The sequence below is a fragment of the Sciurus carolinensis genome, chromosome 14 (genome assembly GCF_902686445.1).
Source record: "Sciurus carolinensis chromosome 14, mSciCar1.2, whole genome shotgun sequence".
Lineage (NCBI taxonomy): Eukaryota > Metazoa > Chordata > Mammalia > Rodentia > Sciuridae > Sciurus > Sciurus carolinensis.
The window spans coordinates 38,588,692-38,609,737 of NC_062226.1; the positions used below are offsets into that span (position 1 = coordinate 38,588,692).

Genomic DNA, 21,046 nt, shown 5'->3' on the forward strand with positions numbered 1-21,046 from the left:
TATGAGTGTGGTTTTAAGTGGTATAGAGGTCTGGCCAGATGGTGGTGGGTAGAGAAATGAGTGGTAGGCAGAGAGGGGATATTTTAAGAGGTGTTTAACTGAAAACTGGGAAACTTTTAGTTAAAGTTGGATGAGTTGAAAGATGCCTAGACAGGGCAGAATATCCATGCTCTTGGGTGACAGCAGTTTCAGACAAGGTGGGAGTAGGGGAGGATCCACAGGCAGGGATGATTTTTGGATAGAAATGAATAGGAGAGCCACAAAATGGGTGAAGAAATTTGTTTCCTCTGAGGAAGGAATTGGGGCCACAGCAAAATAAGGGGTTGGAAAGTGGCAGTCCTGTTCTTGTATTGGTATCAAACACTGTGACTTTCAAACTATAGTTTTCCAAGTGAAATCTTACACAAAATTCTGTTTTAAAATTGATAACCTTTGTTGGGCATGGTGGCACACACCTATAATCACTAACTCAGGAGGCTAACGCAGGAGGGTGGCAAGTTTAAGCCAGCCTCAGCAGCTTAGTGAGACCTTGTCTCAAAAAGTAAAAAGGGGGGCTGGGGAGATAGCTCAGTTGGTAGAGTGCTTGCCTTGCAAGCACAAGGCCCTGGGTTCGATCCCCAGCACCACAAAAAAAAAAAAAAAAAAAAAAAGTAAATAGGGCAGCCGGGTGCGCTGGCACACGTCTGTAATCCCAGCAGCCTGGGAGGCTAAGGCAGGAGAATTGTGAATTCAAAGCCAGCCTCAGCAACTTAGCAACTCAGTGAGACCCTGTCTCTAAATAAAATGCAAAAATAGGGCTCTGGATGTGGCTCAGTGATCAAGTGCCCCTGAGTTCAATCAATGGTACTCCCCCCAAAAAACAAAAAAACAAAACAAGACAAGTAAAAAGGGCTATTCATGTAGCTCAGTGGTAAAGCACCCATGGGTTTAAACCCTAGTATCCCCTCCTGCCCAAAATGAAAGAAAAACAAAAAGCCTATAGCCCGCCATCTTCTAGGTGGAATACTGTGGGCTCCTGCCTGCCCACCTGCCTCTGTCCTCTCATTGTGGAAATGAGCTACCCTCACTGTTGGAAGGAGGAGAACCTCTACGTCCACATCCCTGTTGCTGGGATCCAGATGGGGAACTGCATGCTGTGTCTCAGCAGAAATCTCTAAGTGTTATAATCCAAACTGCCAGCACCAGCATTGCACTGTTCATGCAGGGAGTTCCACACTCTGTGTGTCAGAATGGTCACATTATTAAATATTCAAAATAATTATTATTGAGTTCTATAAAAAGCTATATACTAAAAGGACTTCTGGTCTCTAAATTTCTTAGTTCAAGCCCTGGACTGCCCATTTTTTCCATCAGTAGTAGCTTAAAAAAAAATCCTTGAAAAAGGAAAAGATAACATTTCCCCTCCTTTTTTGTCCCCTTTGTCCTATGACATAAATGAAAATATTGTATATGATAGTGGTCCTTGAACACCCCACTCCCCCAACGTTAGGCTCTTTGTTCTTTTTTCAGTTGTGCTGTAGAGACTGTGTCCTCCATCCAAGCACTGTTTTAGTCTTGATGCTAGTGTTGAGTGAATGACCTTCTGCATACACTGTTTCACATGTGCAACTGTCTTAAGGGTAAATCTGGTTGTTGAACTGTTAGGCATTTGTCATTTTATTTTTAATTTTCATTTTTTTGGTAATTGGAATTGAACTTTTGGTGTGCTTAACCGCTGAGCTACATTCCCAGCCCTTTTTATTTTTTGAGACAGAGCTCACTATTGCTGAGATGGCCTTAATCTTGGAATCCTTCTGCCTCCCTCTTCTGAGTCAAAGGGTTACATGCATGTTTCACCAGGCCTGGTTCATTTGTCATTACATACACATTGCCTTGCATTGATTTTTAACTGTTAACCTCCATAGGCAGTAAATGAAATGCCTTATTTCTCCACAGCCTTCCCAAAATGGCATTGTCCCATATTTGTACTTTGCTTCTGTGTGTTTTTAAATTGGAGTTGGACATCTTTTTTTTATATATTTGAAAAACAATGAATTCCTTTCCTGTAAGCTGTTTATAATTCTTGGTTCCTTATGTTGAGTCCTTCATATCTTTCTAGGTACCCTCTGTATTAGGGAGACTAATAGATATTTGTAATGGGAGGTATAGCCTCCCCCCCCCCCCCCCCCCCCGCCAACCTAAGGGCGCTCTATCACTGATTTTTTGTATTTTTATTTTGAAATGGGGTCTCAATAAGTTGCTAAGGCTGGCCTTGATCTTGTAATCAATCCTCCAGCCTTAGCTTCCCGAGTCATGGGAATTACAAGCACCCAGCTTATATTTTTCATTTTACAAATTGTGTGTTTTTTTTTTTTTTTTTTAAATGTAGTCAGATATATTTCTTTTCTTTCGTTGTTCTTCCCCATACCAATTTTGAAGGAATCTCAATGTTTTCTCCTTCCCTTGCTTCTCTGGTCCCATCCTTGGGGAGCTGACTCCACAGACTTATTGGATGGACTAAGTGAGACCCTTTAAATGGTGTGCGGGTCAGTTAGGTCCGCATTTTCTCATCACTGGGAGGTGAGGGACAGAGATGGGCCCTGTTAGGGGCAGCAGAAGGGAGGCGCGGCTTTCTAGATGACTTGAGTTCCTTTCAATAAGTCAGGAACTGTCCTCTAGCAGACATTTCTTGTGGATGAGAACAGTTCATTTTTATCCCCTGTGAAAGGCTGGATGACCAATAGTACTTGGAGCCTTGGTGAGAGCTACTGCAGGGACTGGTGGGTGGTCTCAAGTGGGAAGTCTGACTCTTCCTGGGGAAGGCAGCATACCCTTTGTCTTGGTTCTGTGCTGAAGAAGCAAGACTCCCTGGTAGTCCAGGGAAAGTGTATTTTCAGTTGTCCTAATCTTGGTGAATCATTTCTATATGTTCTTCAGATGGATAGGGAAGGCTATGAGATGAGGTGTCTGTCCATAGAGACTTTGCATGGTGGTCCCCTTTATCCTGATGCTTTCTTCTGCTTTTCCTCTTGGAGTTTCTATACTTCTATATTCTTTACAATTTATGGTTTGGAGATTCATGTCAGTCTAAGAGAAATTTTTTCCTACCTATTTGAACTTGATTTGTCCAATCCAGTATATCTCTTCCTCCACCTCCTTAGGGCTTAAAACCCTTCATGATACCTTATTACTAGACTTGAGATGCTGTGCTGGTTTCCTGGAACTCATTGTCTCATAGAACTTTCTACTTGGAAAAGCCCTTCCTTCCTTTCTTCTTGGGTAGACCTTGTTGAGTATGAATAATAGCAGGGCTTTATGGAGTAGACCCTTATGAGGCATTGGTAGACTGAGGTGTTACCAGATTTTGGATTAAAGGCCTTTGGTGGTATCCTGTGTCTTGGACCAGAATAGTTAAGATGCTTAATAGAAAGAAATAACCCAAAGACTCTGACTTGGCTGGGCTGCCTGTGACCCTGTGGTTAGTTCCTCTGAGTCTCTGCTTTTGTATGAGATGGGTTCTTGCCCCATGTTTAAATGGCCTTTGTTCATTTGTGATCACCAGTTTGTTGCTTCTGTGCCTTGTTTTAGATACAAAACTTGATCAACTTGAAGGATTTTTTTTAGATGACTTTTGTGATAGAGCTCAGTTTCAGTGTTGTTGATATTCAATTTATGAGTCCTGTTGGCTGAATTTCGATGCAGTGCTAAGACGCTATAGTGATCACTGAGCACAGAGCCCAGTGTTAGCATTGTGATCTATCTGCCTGTTCAGCCATGAGACTGTGGGCCCAAAGGCCAGGCGGCCCCTCCCAGTACCCTCTTTGCCTCCAGATCCACCTATCTGGGCTTTTGTTTTGACAGCACAACAGCTTAGAAAATGCCCCTGCCCTGCAGTCCTCAGCTACCTTTTCCACGGCAGCAACCTCCGCCTCAAGCACCCCATCCTCAGGTGTCAGCCTGCCTGGCAGCATGAGCACAGCAAACAGCCTCTGCCTGGGAGGGACCACTGTGAACACACCCAGCAGCAGTACGAGGGCTGCACCCTTGGTGACCTCAGGTATGTGCTCCAGGGGACCTTTCCTGCTTACCCATGCCACCTCAAGTGTGCACAGCTGGCTTCCCAGGAACTGTGTATAGTGGTGGCTGCCAGGACATGGTGGATGGCCACAGACATTAGAAGATAATATACTCACTCTGGTCCTGCCACAGCCAGATTTTACTCATGTATTCATTCTGGCCCCTGGGGGTTGGTTGCAGTTGGAGTCTTTTGGGTAGCCTTCCCTGGGGCAGGATTCCCAGCAACTTTTATGCTTCTAGATCCCCAATCATTCTGTCCTCATTTGTACCAGGAGCTGAGATGAAAAGATAACTGAGAACAGGGGTTTCTCTTGGCCATGTTATATGACTGCCTGTGGAAATGGCCCACGCCACCTTTAACACAGCCTGTCCGTCTTCAGACACTGTAGCTTCCTTCTGTTTTGAGGAGGCAGATTGTTTTTTATGTTCATGTTTGATAATTTGACCTTCGTGATTGAGGAATAAAAATGTACCTCTCTCTGGAACAACCCTCTGATATTGAAACATCCTAAATGTGGTGGTGTTTGCCTTCTGTCTTCACTCAAGCCCCTTTCTGGCATGACCTTCTAAATCTGACAGCCATTGCCTTGTCCTCTTGGCCATGGACCCATCAGGCTTAGCACTGACCAACAGTGAGCTCAGTGAGACCTGTGTCTCCTCCCAAAACAGCTGAGGAACCCCTTTATGGTAGGTGTTCTATTCCATTTGATTTTTCTCTCTGCAGGCAAAGCACCCCCAAACCTCCCTCAGGGGGTGCCTCCCTTGCTGCACAACCAGTACCTCGTGGGCCCTGGAGGACTGCTACCTGCCTACCCGGTGAGCGCACAGTGGAACTCCTGGCCATCCCCAGCTCCCCTGGCCTCAGGGCCTGGCACCTGGCAGGACCTGGTGAGGGGGACCTTGGGTTGGGTCGGGGCTGCCCACCTTGGGCTGCTCTTCTTCCCTGAGCCTTCTGTCTTTGCTTCTCTGATTCCTGATGTTCCTTCAGATCTAGACTCCATGTGGGCAATAAACTCCATCTGGGAAGGATCTGTTCACAGTAGCTGAGCTAGGTCCTATTTGTGGGTGTCTTACCCTCCCAATCTTGTTTTGGCCACTAATGGACCTGTTCCCTAATATACCCTTTCTGGTTCTCCTACAGATCTACGGGTATGATGAGCTCCAGATGCTGCAGTCACGGCTGCCTATGGTGAGTGGGAAATAGTGAGGCCAGGACAGTGGCAGTTCTCATTCTTCTAACATGTCCTTCCTCCCTTGACTGCCAACCTGCTTGGTACTTAGGATCCTTGTCTTATGGAATTGCCTCAGCATCACCACCGAGAAAGCTGGTTTCCATTTGGTGGTTGTTCCCGGTGTTGCCATAGCTTTGGCAGATGAATGATCTATGATAAACTCTGGGGAACTTGAGGGCCTTTTACCAAAAGCCCCAGTAAACCTTGCTCCTTACTAAATGTGGGTCTTTATCTTCCCCTCTACCTTTGTGTGTGTGCACATGTGCATGTGTATGTGTAGTTACTGGGGATTGAACTCAGTAACTGCATCCCCAGTTCCTTTTTATTTTCAGAGAGGCTAAAGAGCTGAAGATGTAGCTTAGTGCACTTCTGGATTAAATCCTTAATACCAAAAATAAAAAGAAAAATCACATGACCCAAGACATACCAGTTATTTAGTAGGCCCTGGAATTTTTTTTTTTTTTTTTTTTTTTGCTTGAAGCATCATTTGATTCTTTGGGCCATGGTGGCCAGTGGCTACAATTGGCATAGAAGTATTGCTCTTCTGCCCTCTGCTGAATGAATGGTTGGAGCTGACCGTTAAGGTGTCTTCTGAGTCTCCCCTTGTATCTTTATATGCAATAATGCTCATCCTGGGATCTCCTTGGTGGTTGCTGCCTGGACTCTCAGGTCATAGTTGCCTCTTCATTCTGACCTTCAGAATAAGAATAAAGCACTGGGCTGTCCGTGGGATAACCACAGTAACAAGAAAGAAGGCGGTGGTTGGAGAAGGCCCAACTCTTACCCTGTCAGCTGGCAGGATCTCCTTCTGTTTAGATACCTTTCTTGAATTGACATTTCTTGGGGCATTTGTCAGAACCTGTCAGACCACTATATGTGGTCTTTCCTGTTCCCAGAGGGAGGGGGCTTTGTCCCTGGTAAGATGCCTTTCCCTCTTAAATGTACCTTGTGAGTATTGAACCTCTTGTGCCAAGTCACCAAGAGCTGGGAACTGCAGGTCCCACCTCTACCCTCTAGGCTCCTGTCTCGGAAGGGAAGCACTTCTTTACTGGCTGGAGTCACCTCCAGAGGCAGAGACTGACTGAAGGTCAGCTTGGTCTCCTGATGGAGGTCCACTGGGGAATCACACAAGAGGTGTTCCCACTTCCAGGATCCTTCCCCTCCATAAAATGTCAGCAGAAATTCATTCTTTCTCAGGTCTCTCCTTGGTTCTCCTCCCTTATTCAGGGGATTACTTTCCTTTCTCTGTTTGTGCCTTAGAAGAAACCTCCTTTGAGCCCATGCTTTATGTACCTTTCATTTAATTTTCCTTTGGATTATTAAAAAAAAATTAATTCTAATTTTTTATACATGACAGAAGAATGCTTTTCAAGTCACTGTACACAAATGGAGCATGACTTTTTTTTTTCTCTGTACATGATACAAAGTCACACTGTACAGTCATACAAGTATATAGGATAATAATGTCTGTCTCATTTCAACATCCTTCCCACCCTACACCCCTCCCATCCCCTCTGCCCAATCCAAAGTTCTTCTGTTCTTCCTTACCACCACCCCCATTATGAATCAGCATCTGTGTATCAGAGAAAACATTCAGCTTTAGTTTTTTGGGTTTGGCTTATTTCACTTAGCATGATATTCTCCAACTCATCCATTTACCTGAAAAGGACATCATTTCATTCTTTAATGCTGATTAATTTTCCATTGTGTATATGTAACACATTTTGTTTATCCATTCATCTGTTGAAGGGCTTCTAGGTTGGTTCCATAGTTTAGCAATGGTGAATTGAACTGCTATAAACATTGATGTGACTATGTCACTGTAGTATATTGATTTTAAGCCCTTTGGGTATAGACTGATGTGTGGGGTAGCTGAGGAATCTCCATCCTGCTTTCCAAAGTGGTTGCAGCAATTTGCAGTCCTACCAGCAGAGTATGAGTGTACCTTTTCCCCCACATCCTCACCAACACTTATTGTTGCTTGTATTGTTGTTTTTTTTTTTTTTGTACTGGGAATTGTAGGGGTACTTGACCACTGAGCCCTATTTTGTGTTTTATTTAGATACAGGGTCTCACTGAGTTGCTTATTAGTGTTTCGCTTTTGCTGAGGCTGGCTTTGAACTTGAGATCCTCCTTTCTCAGCTTCCTGAGCCACTAGGATTACAGGCATGTGCCATAGCGCCTGGCTGCTTGTATTCTTGATAATGGCCATTCTGACTGGAGCAAGATGAAAATCTTAGTTTTGGTTTGCATTTCTCTAATTGCTAGAGATATTGAACCTTTTAAAATATATTTATTGATTGATTGTATTTCTTCTGTGAAGTATCTGTCCAGTTCCTTAGCCCATTTATTGATTCGGTTATTTGTTTTTTTGGTGTTAAGTTTTTTTGAGTTCCTTATACATCCTGGAGATCAGTGCTCTATCTGAGATGTGTGTGGTAAAGATTTTCTCTCATTCTGTAGACTCTCTGTTCACGTTATTGATTGTTTCCTTTGCTGAGAAGAAACTTTTTAGTTTGAATTCATCACATTTATTGATTCTTGATTTTATTTCTTACGGTTTAGGAAGTCAGGTCCAAAGCTGACATGATGATTTGGACCTACTTTCTCTTCTGTTGGGCGCTGGGTCTCTGGTCTGATTCCTAGGTACTTGATCCACTTTGAGTTGAGTTTTGTGCAGAGTGAGAGACGGGGTCTAATTACATTTTGTTACATGTGGATTTCCAGTTTTCCCAGCACCATTTGTTGAAGAGGCTATCTTTCCTCCAATGTATGTTTTTGACACCTTTATCTAATATAAGATAACTGTATTTATGTGGGTTTGTCTCTGTGTCTTCTATTTTGTACCATTGATCTACACGTCTCTTTTGGTACCAATACTCTGCTGTTATCATTACTATAGCTCTGTTGTATATATAGTTCAAGGTCTGGTATTGTGGTGCCTCCTGCTTCACTCTTCCTGCTAAGGATTGCTTTGGCTGTTCTAGGTCTCTTATTTTTCAAATGAATTTCATGATCGTTTTTTCTATTTCCATGAAAAATGACATTGGAATTTTTTTTAAATATTGTTTTTTAGTTGTCAATGGATCTTTTTATTTATATGTGGTGCTGAGATTCGAACCCAGGGCCTCACACATGCCAGGCAAGCACTGTACCACTGAGCCACAACTCCAGCCCTGGGATTTTAGTAAGAATTGCATTAAATCTTATATAAATTTTTTGTAGAGTGGCCATTTTGACAATATTAATTCTGCTATCCAAGAACATGGGAGATCTTTCCATCTTCTAAGGTCTTCTTTAATTTCTTTCTTCAGTGTTCTGTAGTTTTCATTGTAGAGGTCTTTTACCTCTTTTGTTAGATTGATTTCCAAGTTTTGTTTTTTCTTTCTTTTTTTTTTTAAGGCTATTGAAAAATTAATTTTCTTAATTTCTCTGTCAGAGGATTCATCACTGATATATGGAAATACATTTGATTTATGGGTGTTGATTTTTGTATACTGCAGCTTTACTGAATTCATTTATTAGCTCTGGAAGTTTCTGGTGGAATTTTTTGGATCTTCTAAATATAGAATCATGTCATCTGCAAATAGTGTTTGAGTTCTTTTCTGATTCATATCCCTTGGATTATTTTTTTAGCCTTTGCTACTTTTGTGCCTAATTCCTGCCATTAGATTTCCATATCTGTGAATGAGCTTCCCCTTCCGGGCTTCTCTATACCTTTTCCCAGTTGTTTGTAATAGGTCCATGCAGTTTACCCCATCCTGCTGCCTCCTGGGGTTCTAGGCTGAGTATACTGTGGGTTTCCTGGATGTTACCTGGAGATGTGGCCAAAGGAAGGGTGTTAGTGACATTCCCAGCCAGGATGCCTTTTTGTCTGGCTTGACCACAGGTCCAGGGTAGCTCAAGGGCTTGTTCTTTACTCAGACAGTATATTCAAGACAGCCAAAGCCCTCAATGGCAAGTAAGAGTCAGACAGGAATCCTTTGCACAAAGTTCCACTGTGTTTTGCCCTGTGTCTCCATAGTATGTCATATCAACTGTTCTTAGTCCTGGGTCCTCTGCAGTGTCAGTGTTGCTAAGGCAGAGTGAGTGGGGAGGGACTAGTTGGTGGCCTAGAATTGACGTTCTGTGTCTACCTGGCACTGTTCTGTCCTTCTTTAAACCTTGTAGACTCTTTATTTCCTACTGACTCTTTTTTCAGATTTGTTCCATTTCGTCAACTTTCCTGACTGGTCTTTTAGACTCCAATATATGAAAAGCTAGTAAAGTTAGTTCAGCCTGTGGCATTGGTCAGGCACCGTTTGTGGTGTAAAGTAGATGTGTCTCTCTCTCTGGTGTGGCTGAGAGATTAGGCCTCCAACTTTTCTGCCTGGTGAATGCCGCCCAGTTGGCCACTCTGTCTACATGCTCTTCAGTTGAGCAGGGCTACCAAGCTGCTCACACACAAGAGCAACATACAACTGCAGCTGTCTGTGAGTGCTACTTTTACGGACTATGGTGTCACCCCAAATGCCATTTGCCTATGTTCCCTTCTGGCTGTGCCCTCCTGGGAGTGGGGTGAGACCTTTTGCTGAATAAGCCCCCCTGGTCTTTCCTAGGATTACTATGGAATTCCCTTTGCTGCACCCACAGCCCTTGCCAGCCGAGATGGGAGCCTAACTAATAATGCATATTCAGGTTAGTTGGCTCAGTGGTTGAGACTGGGAGGGTGTGGACCAGCCTGTAGCTCATCCCAGGAGATTGAAAGGCAGGTGTGGAAGGGCTGAGAAGCCTTTTCACTGTTCATACTTGAGTGGTAGTCAGCCCTGTTCCTGTTTGCAGGAGCCAATCTGGCTTTTCCCCTGGTTTACCAGTGTCAGTGTTCCTCTTATCCTAGGTGATGTCACAAAGTTTGGCCGAGGTGATTCTGCATCCCCTGCACCCCCCACCACGCTAGCTCAGCCACAGCAGAGCCAATCCCAGACCCACCACACAGCCCAGCAGCCCTTTTTGAATCCTGCTCTTCCACCTGGCTATAGCTACACTGGCCTCCCCTACTACACAGGCGTGCCCAGTGCCTTCCAGTATGGGCCCACCATGTTCGTGAGTATTTGTGCGGGGTGCGCTTCCTCCTCAGGCTTTATTTCCCTGGAAGGTTGAAACCTTGAACCTGTATTCCAGCTCCTGGAACAGAAACGGGGAGGGGGCAGGTCATGACACAACTTAGTCTCATGTGACCCTCAAGAACTGGGGTGAGGTTACTTTCCCCATGTGCTTTTAGATCTACCATGTGCTACACTAATGAAAAGGGGTTCCCTCTGGTTGTGGGTATGTCACTTACCACCTTATGCAGAGGATGCATGACCTGCTCTACCTTGCCTTTTTCTTACACTAATACCCCACCTGCCTGCCCCTCCAGGTCCCTCCAGCATCAGCCAAGCAGCATGGTGTGAACCTCAGCACCCCTACTGCCCCTTTCCAACAGGCCAGTGGTTATGGCCAGCACAGCTACAGCACAGGTGAGGGGTGCTTCCGGCACAGAAACACACGGGGTGTAGCAAGGGCTTGCTTAGCTCACGTTTGCCTCTCTTTTCCTGACATGCTAGGTTATGATGACCTGAGCCAGGGGACAGCAGCAGGAGACTACACCAAAGGTGGCTATGGTGGATCATCACAGGCAACGAACAAGTCTGCAGGTTCTGGGCCTGGGAAAGGTAGTGTTTGCCCCTCCTTTGTAGGGCTAAAGCTTGGTGTAGTATCTTCTGCCTGATCCTCTCAGGCAGAGCTCCCTCAGAGTATCCTTAAAGGTGGAACCAAGTACAATGGGAACAACTAACTGATTTTCCTCCTAGGAGTATCAGTGTCTTCGAGTACCACTGGCCTGCCTGATATGACTGGTTCTGTCTACAAAACACAGGTGAGGAAGGACAAGGATGGCCAGGTAGGTTTGTGGGAGGTAGAGTCCAACCTCACCCTCTGCATTGTCTTTGTTGCCTCACAGACTTTTGAGAAGCAGGGATTTCATGCGGGGACCCCTCCACCTTTCAGCCTGCCCTCAGCCTTGGGCTCCACTGGGCCCTTGGCCCCTGGAGCAGCCCCTGGCTATGCTCCTGCCCCATTCCTGCACATCCTGCCAGCCCACCAGCAGCCTCACTCACAGCTGCTGCACCACCACCTTCCCCAGGACACCCAGGTGAGCGCAGCAATGGAGGTGGCTTCCTGGGTAGGGATTTCTACCCCAGCCTTGACAAACTCTTCTCTTCTCATTTTCCTCAGAGTGGTTCAGGTCAACGCAGCCAGCCCAGCTCCCTGCAGCCCAAGTCTCAAGCCTCCAAACCCACCTATGGCAACTCTCCATACTGGACAAACTAGACCCCCTAAGAGAGGAGTGGGTTTTGGGTTAGGGCTTACCCTGCGCAGGAGAGAACATTTGGAGCACATTTTGGGGAGCCCGGTGCCTTTCCCTAGAATTTCTGAGACATGTAACTGTCAGCCAAGCCTACCTGGGGAGCTCCCAGACTCACTGTTGTATGTAGTGTATTTATGTATCTATTTGTAAATGTAAGTGAAATCCGGGGGAGTTGGGGTGTAGCTGCAGATGGCAGCCAATTCTGCTCTCCCCATCCAGACCCCTTTTCATTGTAGCCAAGTAAGGCCCCTGCACCTCTGATGTGTTCAGACCTTCCACAGAGTCCCCGATCCCCGGCTCCTAGGGACAGCCGCTGGAAGGGCTGGTTCAAGGCATGTTCTGCAGTGGGATCTGATACCAATGAAGAATCACGACTTATCTCACTCCCTTGTAACCATTATTTGAGTTTTCTTCAGCCTGCAATTACTTTATACCTGTTTTTGAAACTGGTCCTTTTGTCATTTGTCATGCTGCCATTCCAGGGTATCTTGATCTGGGAATAGCAGAGGTGATCCATTGCCCAATGTAAATCTGGGCCCTATCTTCACATAGAACAAGGGCTTCTGGTCTGGTCCCATCCTTAGAAACTTACTGCCTTCTGGCTGACCACTTTAAAGTAATCTGATCTCAAGATGTTGGGCCCATCAGCTCCCCTTTAAAATGCAAAGATCTGCTTCCACTTTAGTAAAAGCCCATCTCCAAGCAAAGACTCCTCTATTCCAGTTGTCCTGAACCAGGTGGGCAGTGGTGTCAGGGGTTTTCTCTTGCCCAGTCTCCACCTAATAAAGTTCTGAGAGCATGCACGGTCTCTGTGTGGTGTGGCTGAGGGATGGCCCTGGGAGAAACACCTTGAACTTCACAGAGCTGAAGGGCTGTGACTACAGGCTGTAGGGCTTCAGTTGGCATTTCCTTCTTTGCTGGACCTTCTCTTGGCCCAAATAATACAGGTGAAAAGACATCTAACTTCCTGAAAGGGTCCAAGTTGCATTTAAAGTTTTTATGACTTTTCTTGCAGCTACCTAGGAAGAATCAGCAGGAATACCAGAGCAGATGATTTCTTTTCTAAACATCTGCTGACTTTGAAATCTAGAACAAGGCCAAGAACAGAGCAGTTGGCCGGGGAGATTGGGCATGAAAAGGTGTACCTGTCTATCCTTTCTTTGCTTTTTCATCAGCCAGTCTTGACTGGCAGTCAGGGGCCTTGGTGGACTAACAATGTATGTGTGTTACTAGGCAAGCAGTTCAGAGCCTGGAAGCATTACCCAAAGAATTAGCCTCTAATTTCTACCCTAATCACTTCTTCAGACCAAGCTAATAAGCAAACAAAAGGAATACTCCTTTGTGTCCAGTAAGGGTGAATACCCTATCCAAAATGCTTGGCATATTCCAGGTTTTGGAGCATTTATTTTTGGGTTAAGATGCCCAACCTGTATTGGTCAAGTTAGGCTTGCAGGACCAGCGTAGGGTCAGAGTTTACCTTTGTTTGCTGGGCCTCTATAGTTGAGAGCAGTTTAGTTCATCAGATGGGAAATGGCTTTTAACCCATAGGTAAGGGGTCCTACTAGAAAAAAGGTAAAGTTCACAACTAAAACTAAACAGGAACTTTTTATCAAACCATGTTATCTCTTCCTTGATTTCCTGCTATTGGCAGCAGGATGTTGGGATCACAGTGATGAAAATAAAATGTTTACCCAAGGAAGGCAGCCAAGTATCCCTCCCCCCTCTAAAGACTTGTGCTCTATTTTGGAATCATATTTGAAACTAATTTAACAAATGGCTATGCTTTTACGAACTTTCATTGAAAGCCTGTATGAATTGGGATAATTTTTTAGGGAGGGAGATGGATTGGTGGGGACAGGATGCATAATGACGGGTCAGCCAGTTTTGGTGGTGCTGGTCCTATTTTTTTCAGCTGAGTTCTGGGCATAATTTTCAAAGTACCAATGAAAATGTTGAGACCACTATTTAGTTTTAACACAAGGAAAAAAAAAAGAGGGTCATCCCATGGGGAAGTAGCAATACAGGTATATTTTATTTCACATTTTATTAGTAGACAGATGGGCAGAAAAAGACAAAATAAACCACTAAAGGGGGAAGTCAACACAAAATGCATCAGATAATCTTTTCTCATAAGTTAAACTGAAGAAAAACATCTACATTTTCAGCTAAGAAAACTATTAAAGTCAGGTGTGTCCTGCTGGTTTCAGAATAGTTGAAAATTGCATCTGCATCTTTTTAGTTGTAAATGTAAACCTTGTTTATCAGGATGTTAGGGGTGGAAAGTTAATTTTCATCAGAGTACTATACATTTTTCCCTTCCAATCTCTTACTCTATTGCCTCAAACAAGGAAACCAGCAAGTAAAGAAGCAAATAATTGCCAAGGAAGGTTTTGGAAAGAAGGAACTACAAAAGTTTGGCTAGTAGAAAAGAACTCTGGAATGATAAGAAAGGAAGGGGAGGACTGTGAGAGAAGCCAACAACGGAATCATGATATTATACTTTCTCCACTCAGCCTCAAAATACACGGAAGTGAAGAGCATCCTAGTGAGGCCTCAATTAGAACCAAGAGAAATCTAAAAATGCAGGATTTTGAGTTTACTTCACACCAAATAATTAGCACAACTGTACTCATGAGGTTTTGGCATAAGCCAGAGACCTCCATCCATCCACTCCCAAAAAGAAAAGAAAAAACAACACTTACACACTCAAGTATTTTTCCACAGGATATGTTCTCAGGGACAGAAGTCTGGAACCAGCATCTGGTTTTATATGTCAGTACTATCAGAATATCTACCTGCCAACAAGTCAACATACCTCTGGCTTCTGGAACTGATTATACTTTCATCAGAGGCTGAAGGGCTGAGCGGTATGACCTCCACTTGGCGCTCTGGCTCCCTGAGTCAACATGCAACAGAGGCCAACAGGGCCTAATGGGACAAAGCTGAATAGCACAGCACCTCCCATAATGCCAACATGCCTGGCCTACCCTGGGAGTGAGATGCTTTAGCAGTAGGGAAATGAAAGGCTTGATTTGGGGGCTCCAAGAGAGAGACTGGATGTAAACTTGTAGTAGGGGCCAGGCCGGGGCTGGGGTGGGGGGTAAATTGAGAACATTGAGAGGCTTTGGCTCCGGAAGGTTTGCAGGTTATCTGGAAGCATTACTTAAGAAGTATGGGGAGCAAGAAGGCTAGTTCCAATATCCTTTAGTTTTTACTTGGACAACTTCATAGTGCATTGTCCTACAGACAAGTTCCCTGAATCTGTGGAATCACTAGATTTTAAGGGTGCAAATAGCAGCCCTGGCCCTGTGGAGATTACACAAAGATTTGGGATCAGACTTGACAGTATCCCATAACAATCTTTAATGTGTTAAACATGCTCAAGTAACAGACCAAACTTTAGAGGCCAGAGAGGACTGCTGAAAAATAGCATATATTTGAGAAAGTTTGAAGAGCAATGAAAACCCTGAGATCAGAAAGGAAGGAGGAGCTAAGGAAGTAAGCATCACCTACTCTGACCATCCTAGGATCTGTCCTACCCTTGTCCCTAATCTGCCCTTTGGTTCATTCTGAGTATGATCTGAAAGAGATGACACTGGTGCACAGGGAACATAAGTAGGACTGCTGTTACCTTGCAGGTACTTTCCTTCTGAAATCTTATTTTATAGCGGGTTTCCCCACTCAGAACACCATGAACTCACATACCTCAATGACAAAAATCACCTTCAAATTCTAAAGTACTTGGATGATGAAGGCTGCTGGATCTCAATCTTAATTGAAGCAACACATGATCAAGACCTGGGAATCAAACCTGCAGCAACTGCGTGGCTAGAAGATCTAGCCTTGCCTGTCTGGAAACTGCCTGCAGGCAACTCCCTTGGTCCTGCCAGAAGAGACAAACCTGGGGAAGCTCCATGCACAATTTCTGCTGCACTCCAAAGCCAAAGTATACTGAAAGTAGAAAAAAATCCAGATCACATTCAATGAAGAAAGTGAACTGGTCATTCATGTCTCATACACATCCACATTTATCACTATCAGTATAAGCAGCTCAATGAAAACCAAAATCTTAACACATGCACCTAGGATTAATACTGAGTACTTAAGTGGCTACTTAAATAAAATAAACAACAACAACAACAACAAAAAAAAAACCCACCCCACGATGACAGAATAGCTTTGAGGGGAAGGCCAGGTTAAATATAAACAGGTGTTTCCGCTCCCAGTGGCCACCAGTAGTTTTGACTGTTTCCCTCAGCAGCATCAACCAAAATTGGTGTGATTTTTAATTTTGTTCTCATCACTAAAAATCCACACACACTTAATTTCCACTTTCCCCTCCGACTCACCCCACCCCCTAGTGGGGAAAAAAACAACCCTGCCTTTAAAGAATAAATAGCAACCAAGTGCTTAGTTCTATGTAAAGTATGAATATTTATTTCAGGCTTTAGATCCCAATCAATTTCAAAAAACAAAATGATTTCTCTCCTCAAGAATAGCTGAGGCCTCCGTGTTAGGATGATTTCATGAAGGCTTAAGGAGCACATTTCATCAGGCTTAGCATGAAGTAAGTCCCTGATGCCCACTGTATCCTGGTTAGGAAGGGAAAGAAAGAAAATTCACCACCATAGGGCTGAATGAATGCGCACACACTAATGTAAATGAGCAGCTAAACCTTGGCAAATTTGCTTTTTTTTTTTTTTTTTAAAGTTTGTTTTGTGGGGTTTTTTTTCCTCCATTTTCTTTTGCTACCCAGTATATGCAGCACTTGTGAACTCCCAACGCAACGGTTTCCAGCTTTAAACACAATAATGTCTTGAAAAGACTAATTCTTCAGGAATCTAAAAACAGAGCAAACGTGTTTTGCTGTGAACATTCTGCAGAGACGAAGTGAGGCGGGAGTTTGGGTTGTTGTTGGTTTTTTTTTTTTTTGTTGTTTTTTGTTTTTTGTTTTTTTAAAAAAGAATCAATACAGTGATGGAAGGGTAAAGAATGCAAGAATTCAGACATTCTGTGGAGGGTTACTTTCTCTCCATGAAAGGTCCATAAAAAGGAGCAAACTGAGATCCATAAGGGGAGTCAGCAGAAGCTGTGTTTTTTCCCCACCCCCGGTGAATAGGTTTTTGTTGAGGGGCCACTGCTAGGTCCCCACTTGCTCCCCTCCCTTTGGCCTGAGACGGCAGGGCAGTACAGGGGCATCAAAGGAGCACGTCACGACTCCTCGTTCCCAGAATCATCATCATCATAACAGTCGGCATCTTCCTCTTCCTCGTCTTCATCATCAATGTCGTCATCATACAAGTCGTCATAAAGCAAATCTGAGCTGTTGTCATTGGAAGGCACTTTAGTTTTGATGCAGTATTCCGCCAGAGTTGTGGGGACCTTCACTCCATCCTTTTCAGCTTCGGCTTTAGTGGCTGAAACCTGTTTCCTAAAGGGAGAATGACAAAAATAGTTTATTGTCTCTGCTTTGAAAATGGATTTATAATTGAATCAAGATTCCTTATCACACTGCTTTTCAAACTCCAGTTCCTACCTGAAAGCATCTGACAGATACTTTATTATACAATATCAAACCCTTTCAACCCATCAGTTAGCATTTTGAAGGAGACTTTTCATAATGACTTTTTGGGTGGGGGTAAACTATTGACATGAAGTTTAAACATAGTGGTTCTCAAGTATTAAGGAGATAGCAACTAAAAAAGTTTTTTGGTCTAGTCATCGTCAACCTGATTGTGCAGCCTAACAAACATTAACTTAATCATCCTAATTTGCATTCAGAGTGAAAGTCTAAAAACCTGATGCTTGCATTTCAAAAATCTTATTATGATCCAGTCTTGGTTCTCAGTCACACTGCTTTCTCCAATTGTAACATATTCAGGTGACCCTGGTCTATTTTTTGTGCCTTGAACACATTTAGTTGATTTTCTGACTTTCTCTGATTTATGTAGTTCCTTTCATCATTCAGATCTTGACTTAAATTGCATTCAGAATCTCCCCTAACTCCTGGCCCCACAGTTCTGGGCACTGAACCCAGGGCCTCACACATCCTACACAACTGCTCTATCACTGAGCTACAAACCCAGTCCCAGAGACAACAAATTTAAATTAGGCATCAGTCACCAACAGCTTCTTGTTATTATCCTCCAGATCACTCTCTAGTATTTTTCCCCCTTTTTATGATCTTCCTCACTTGTTCATTCTTCTCTCTTCCCCTATCAGAATGAAAACTTCATCAGAGCAGACGTCATGTTTTTCTTAGTTACATGTACTTCCCCAGTGCCTAGAATACAACCTGGCATATAACAAGTATGCAATAAATATTGATTGTATCAATGAAGAATAGTTTCTATCTACCAACAAATATAAAACCTTGAGTCATCAAAAGGGGGAGGATGTTGGAGCAATCTCATCAATACCTCTTTTACTCTGAATTTTGGTTATGTTGCCATTCCTTATATACTGATGATCCTGAGTCTTCTAAGGCTTCAATCTCTCTTTGCAGTCTCAGCCCTAAGACATCTTACCAGTTCCCAAGGTTTTAACCAACCCTTCCTTTGTACTGATAGCTCGAACTTACGCTTTCTTCAGTGCTCTAGACACTTAGAACCAAAAGCCTTTTTGACATCTCCATGCTGATAATATTAACTTTAATTCAGCAAGAGTGCATTTTTCCTTTTCTATTTGCACAGTCAGGGTTTTTTGTTTGTTTGTTTTTTTCATTTTTCATGAAAAGCACTGGTTCCTAAAATCATAAATCCCTCTCCAAAGTTCTATCGCTTTGCAGCCTAATTTCCTCAGTTTAGTCCAGGTTGGTCTTCTGGTCAATCTCAAATAGAATCATCTCTTCCCTACCTAAAATCATGAAGTGATACCCAATCTCCTCTAAAATTAAGAACCATTCTTTCTTATTATGACCTCAATGTCTCTCAAGACATAGTGTCTATCCTGCTTGATTTCCTACTACTTCAAATCAGAATTTACATTCAAGCATTTGAAAACAACTTATAATGTCCTTGGCATGCTATGCTGTTATGTGCCTGTGTCTTAGTTAAATATGTTTCTGTATCCCTTAAAAGATTTTCCTTACCCCCATTTTCTTAAGCCTGAAAAATTCTTTTTTTTTTTTTGGGGGGGTGCTGGGGATCGAACCCAGCGTCTTGTGCTTACAAGGCAAGCACTCTACTGACTGAACTATCTCCCCAGTCCCTGAAAAATTCTCGGTAATAAAGCATTATCTTTCCTAGGAACTCTATTGCCTTATATATTCCTTCCACTATATCTTGTTTGGGAATGTGATTACATTTATTATATTACTTCATTTGTTTGCAAATGCCAAGTATGAGAAAAATTCCCCAAGGAGAAAAGCCTGTCACAATGATCTAGCAGAGCACCCTAACCTGGTACTTAATAAATGTTGAAAAAAAAAATTAACATTATACAAAGAACAGAAGCATCTTGGAAATATTTGTTTGTTTTTTCAGTTACTCAGTTCTACACCTTGAACCACTGGCTCCACTCCTGCTCCTCTAAATTTTTATGGGTCCTTGTTATTTATACCAATTACCTTCAATCTTTAGTATGCAACAATCATTTTGGGTGGCTGAGAACTGTGGAAGCCTGAACTTTATCCTTGAAATCTTATAACTATGGCTTAGGAAGGATCTAAAAGTCCCAATGAGCAGAAAACAGATGCTGGTTTACATCACTCAGTAGTCACATAACACGATTTTCTGGTGTTTTTTTTTTTTTTTTTTTTTAACCTATTACATGGTATCATGCCAACTAGGTTCATAGAGAGGGACTACTCCATTTGCATAAATTACAGTAGTAACCAAATTCCTAACATTCTCCTACAAAGAATGAGTTGGAACTGTACTTTGGGATCCCATTTTAAAGTATAAAAATGTATTATTATTAAAGGTGCTGAATATTTTGCAAAATTCTTATGTACTATTATAAAAATCCTGTCTCCCTTTGCTTGCTTAGGGGTGTGATTAGGAAATGAAAAGGTTGAGACTGTGTCTCCTATTTTTTTACTCTTACACAGATGTAGAAAACTAAACCAAAAGTTAACTGATAAATCATCACAGGACATGTGGCAAAGCCATAGTAGATTCCAAGCTTCTGGTTCTTATCTAGGTCTTGGTAATACCATATATTAGTGTTGCTAATAAAGAGGATATCCAAAAGATATACTTTCTATTAGGGTCAAAAAATACCAAAAATTAGAGAGCTCCATTAATTAAAATTTTGAAAAGAAATTGCTTTTTCATATACCCAGAATGTTGGGAATATCTTGGGTAATTATGTTTGTTAAACTTAAGATGTGTTGAAAATTAGAATAAGTTCCCTAAAATGGCTAGGAAGTAGAGTTTACAAATAACTAGTCAAGAACCCAGAAGGGTTGGTTCCTAGAAAATTGAATCTGCAGTACCATTATCTCCTACTGGGTGCTCCCTCAATTGCCAAGCTTATTAGGTTCAAGAAGTAATCTTTCCTTCCCACACTATATATCTAATTGTGAGAAATTATCCTGGAGTAGGACAGGATATTCAAGTTTGACTTAAATCCTTGGTTCCAGCATACACTTTGGTTTGTATGAAGACTTGAACTAATCAAATAGAAGACCAAACAATATACCTTACCTAATGATTTCAGCATATTCTTTGTCTTTTCCTTTACTGTCCCTCCATTTCCTGAACATAACCGAAGCATCCACATTGGCTGGGGAGAAGGTGTTGGGCTCATTAAGCAGTGAGATTACACTTAATAGAATAGTCCTGAAAGCAAAGGAAAAAGTTCAGCCATGAATATACATATTCTGAGTATTCAAAAGTATTCTGCTTTTTTTGGAAAGTACAGATTTTGAGTTTTCCTTCCCTTAAAATTTTTCTGATACAATTTCATTTGAGACTAAAATATATATTTAAGGCCATGAGATTATCAACATAAAATTTTGTTGCCAGTACTCAGCTATATGGCTGGACTTGAAAATAAGCAACTATCTGGGGGGAAAAGAATAGGAAATATGTTGCAAGTTTAACAATCATGCTGCAGAGTATAACAGAACTCTGGAATGCACAGTGTGCATGTTCAAGTTTGCAAAAAGTGCATCTCTGGAAGCTTTAAAATATGTTTAAAAAAACATATAGCCAGGTGTGGTAGCACACACCTGTAAAACCAATTGCTCAGGAAGCTGAGGTAGGAAGCTCGCAAGTTTGAGGTCAGCCTGGGCAAGTCACTGAGACCCTGTCTTGAAACTAAAAATTTTAAATAGTGGAGTAGGGGTGCTAGGGGTATAGCTCAGTGGTACAGTACATGTGAAGCATGCGGGAGGCCTTGGGTTTAATCAATAGTGAAAAAAAAT

At 42.7% G+C, this 21,046-nt stretch overlaps 2 protein-coding genes across 8 annotated transcripts in view; one reads left to right on the forward strand and one right to left on the reverse strand.

Annotated features, from left to right (window-relative positions):
• Positions 1-12,477, forward strand: part of Ubap2 (ubiquitin associated protein 2) — a 112,796-nt gene extending 100,319 nt beyond the window's left edge. For 6 of the 7 annotated variants that reach the window (XM_047525218.1, XM_047525225.1, XM_047525220.1 and 3 more), the window contains 10 exons: positions 3,841-4,036; positions 4,781-4,944; positions 5,198-5,245; positions 9,887-9,965; positions 10,165-10,370; positions 10,687-10,786; positions 10,874-10,981; positions 11,120-11,184; positions 11,269-11,460; positions 11,544-12,477. In XM_047525218.1, the coding sequence (XP_047381174.1) occupies positions 3,841-4,036; positions 4,781-4,944; positions 5,198-5,245; positions 9,887-9,965; positions 10,165-10,370; positions 10,687-10,786; positions 10,874-10,981; positions 11,120-11,184; positions 11,269-11,460; positions 11,544-11,639 (1,254 nt within the window). In that variant the 3' untranslated portion in view covers positions 11,640-12,477. The remainder of the gene's footprint in view (positions 1-3,840; positions 4,037-4,780; positions 4,945-5,197; positions 5,246-9,886; positions 9,966-10,164; positions 10,371-10,686; positions 10,787-10,873; positions 10,982-11,119; positions 11,185-11,268; positions 11,461-11,543) is intronic. The other variant, XM_047525219.1, reaches the window with a different exon arrangement.
• Positions 12,478-13,681: 1,204 nt separating this feature from the next.
• Positions 13,682-21,046, reverse strand: part of Ube2r2 (ubiquitin conjugating enzyme E2 R2) — a 101,021-nt gene continuing 93,656 nt past the window's right edge. The window contains exons 4-5 of the mRNA XM_047525226.1: positions 20,325-20,459; positions 13,682-17,107 (exon numbers count right to left, since the gene is read on the reverse strand). Coding sequence (XP_047381182.1) covers positions 16,888-17,107; positions 20,325-20,459 — 355 coding nt within the window. The 3' untranslated portion in view covers positions 13,682-16,887. The remainder of the gene's footprint in view (positions 17,108-20,324; positions 20,460-21,046) is intronic.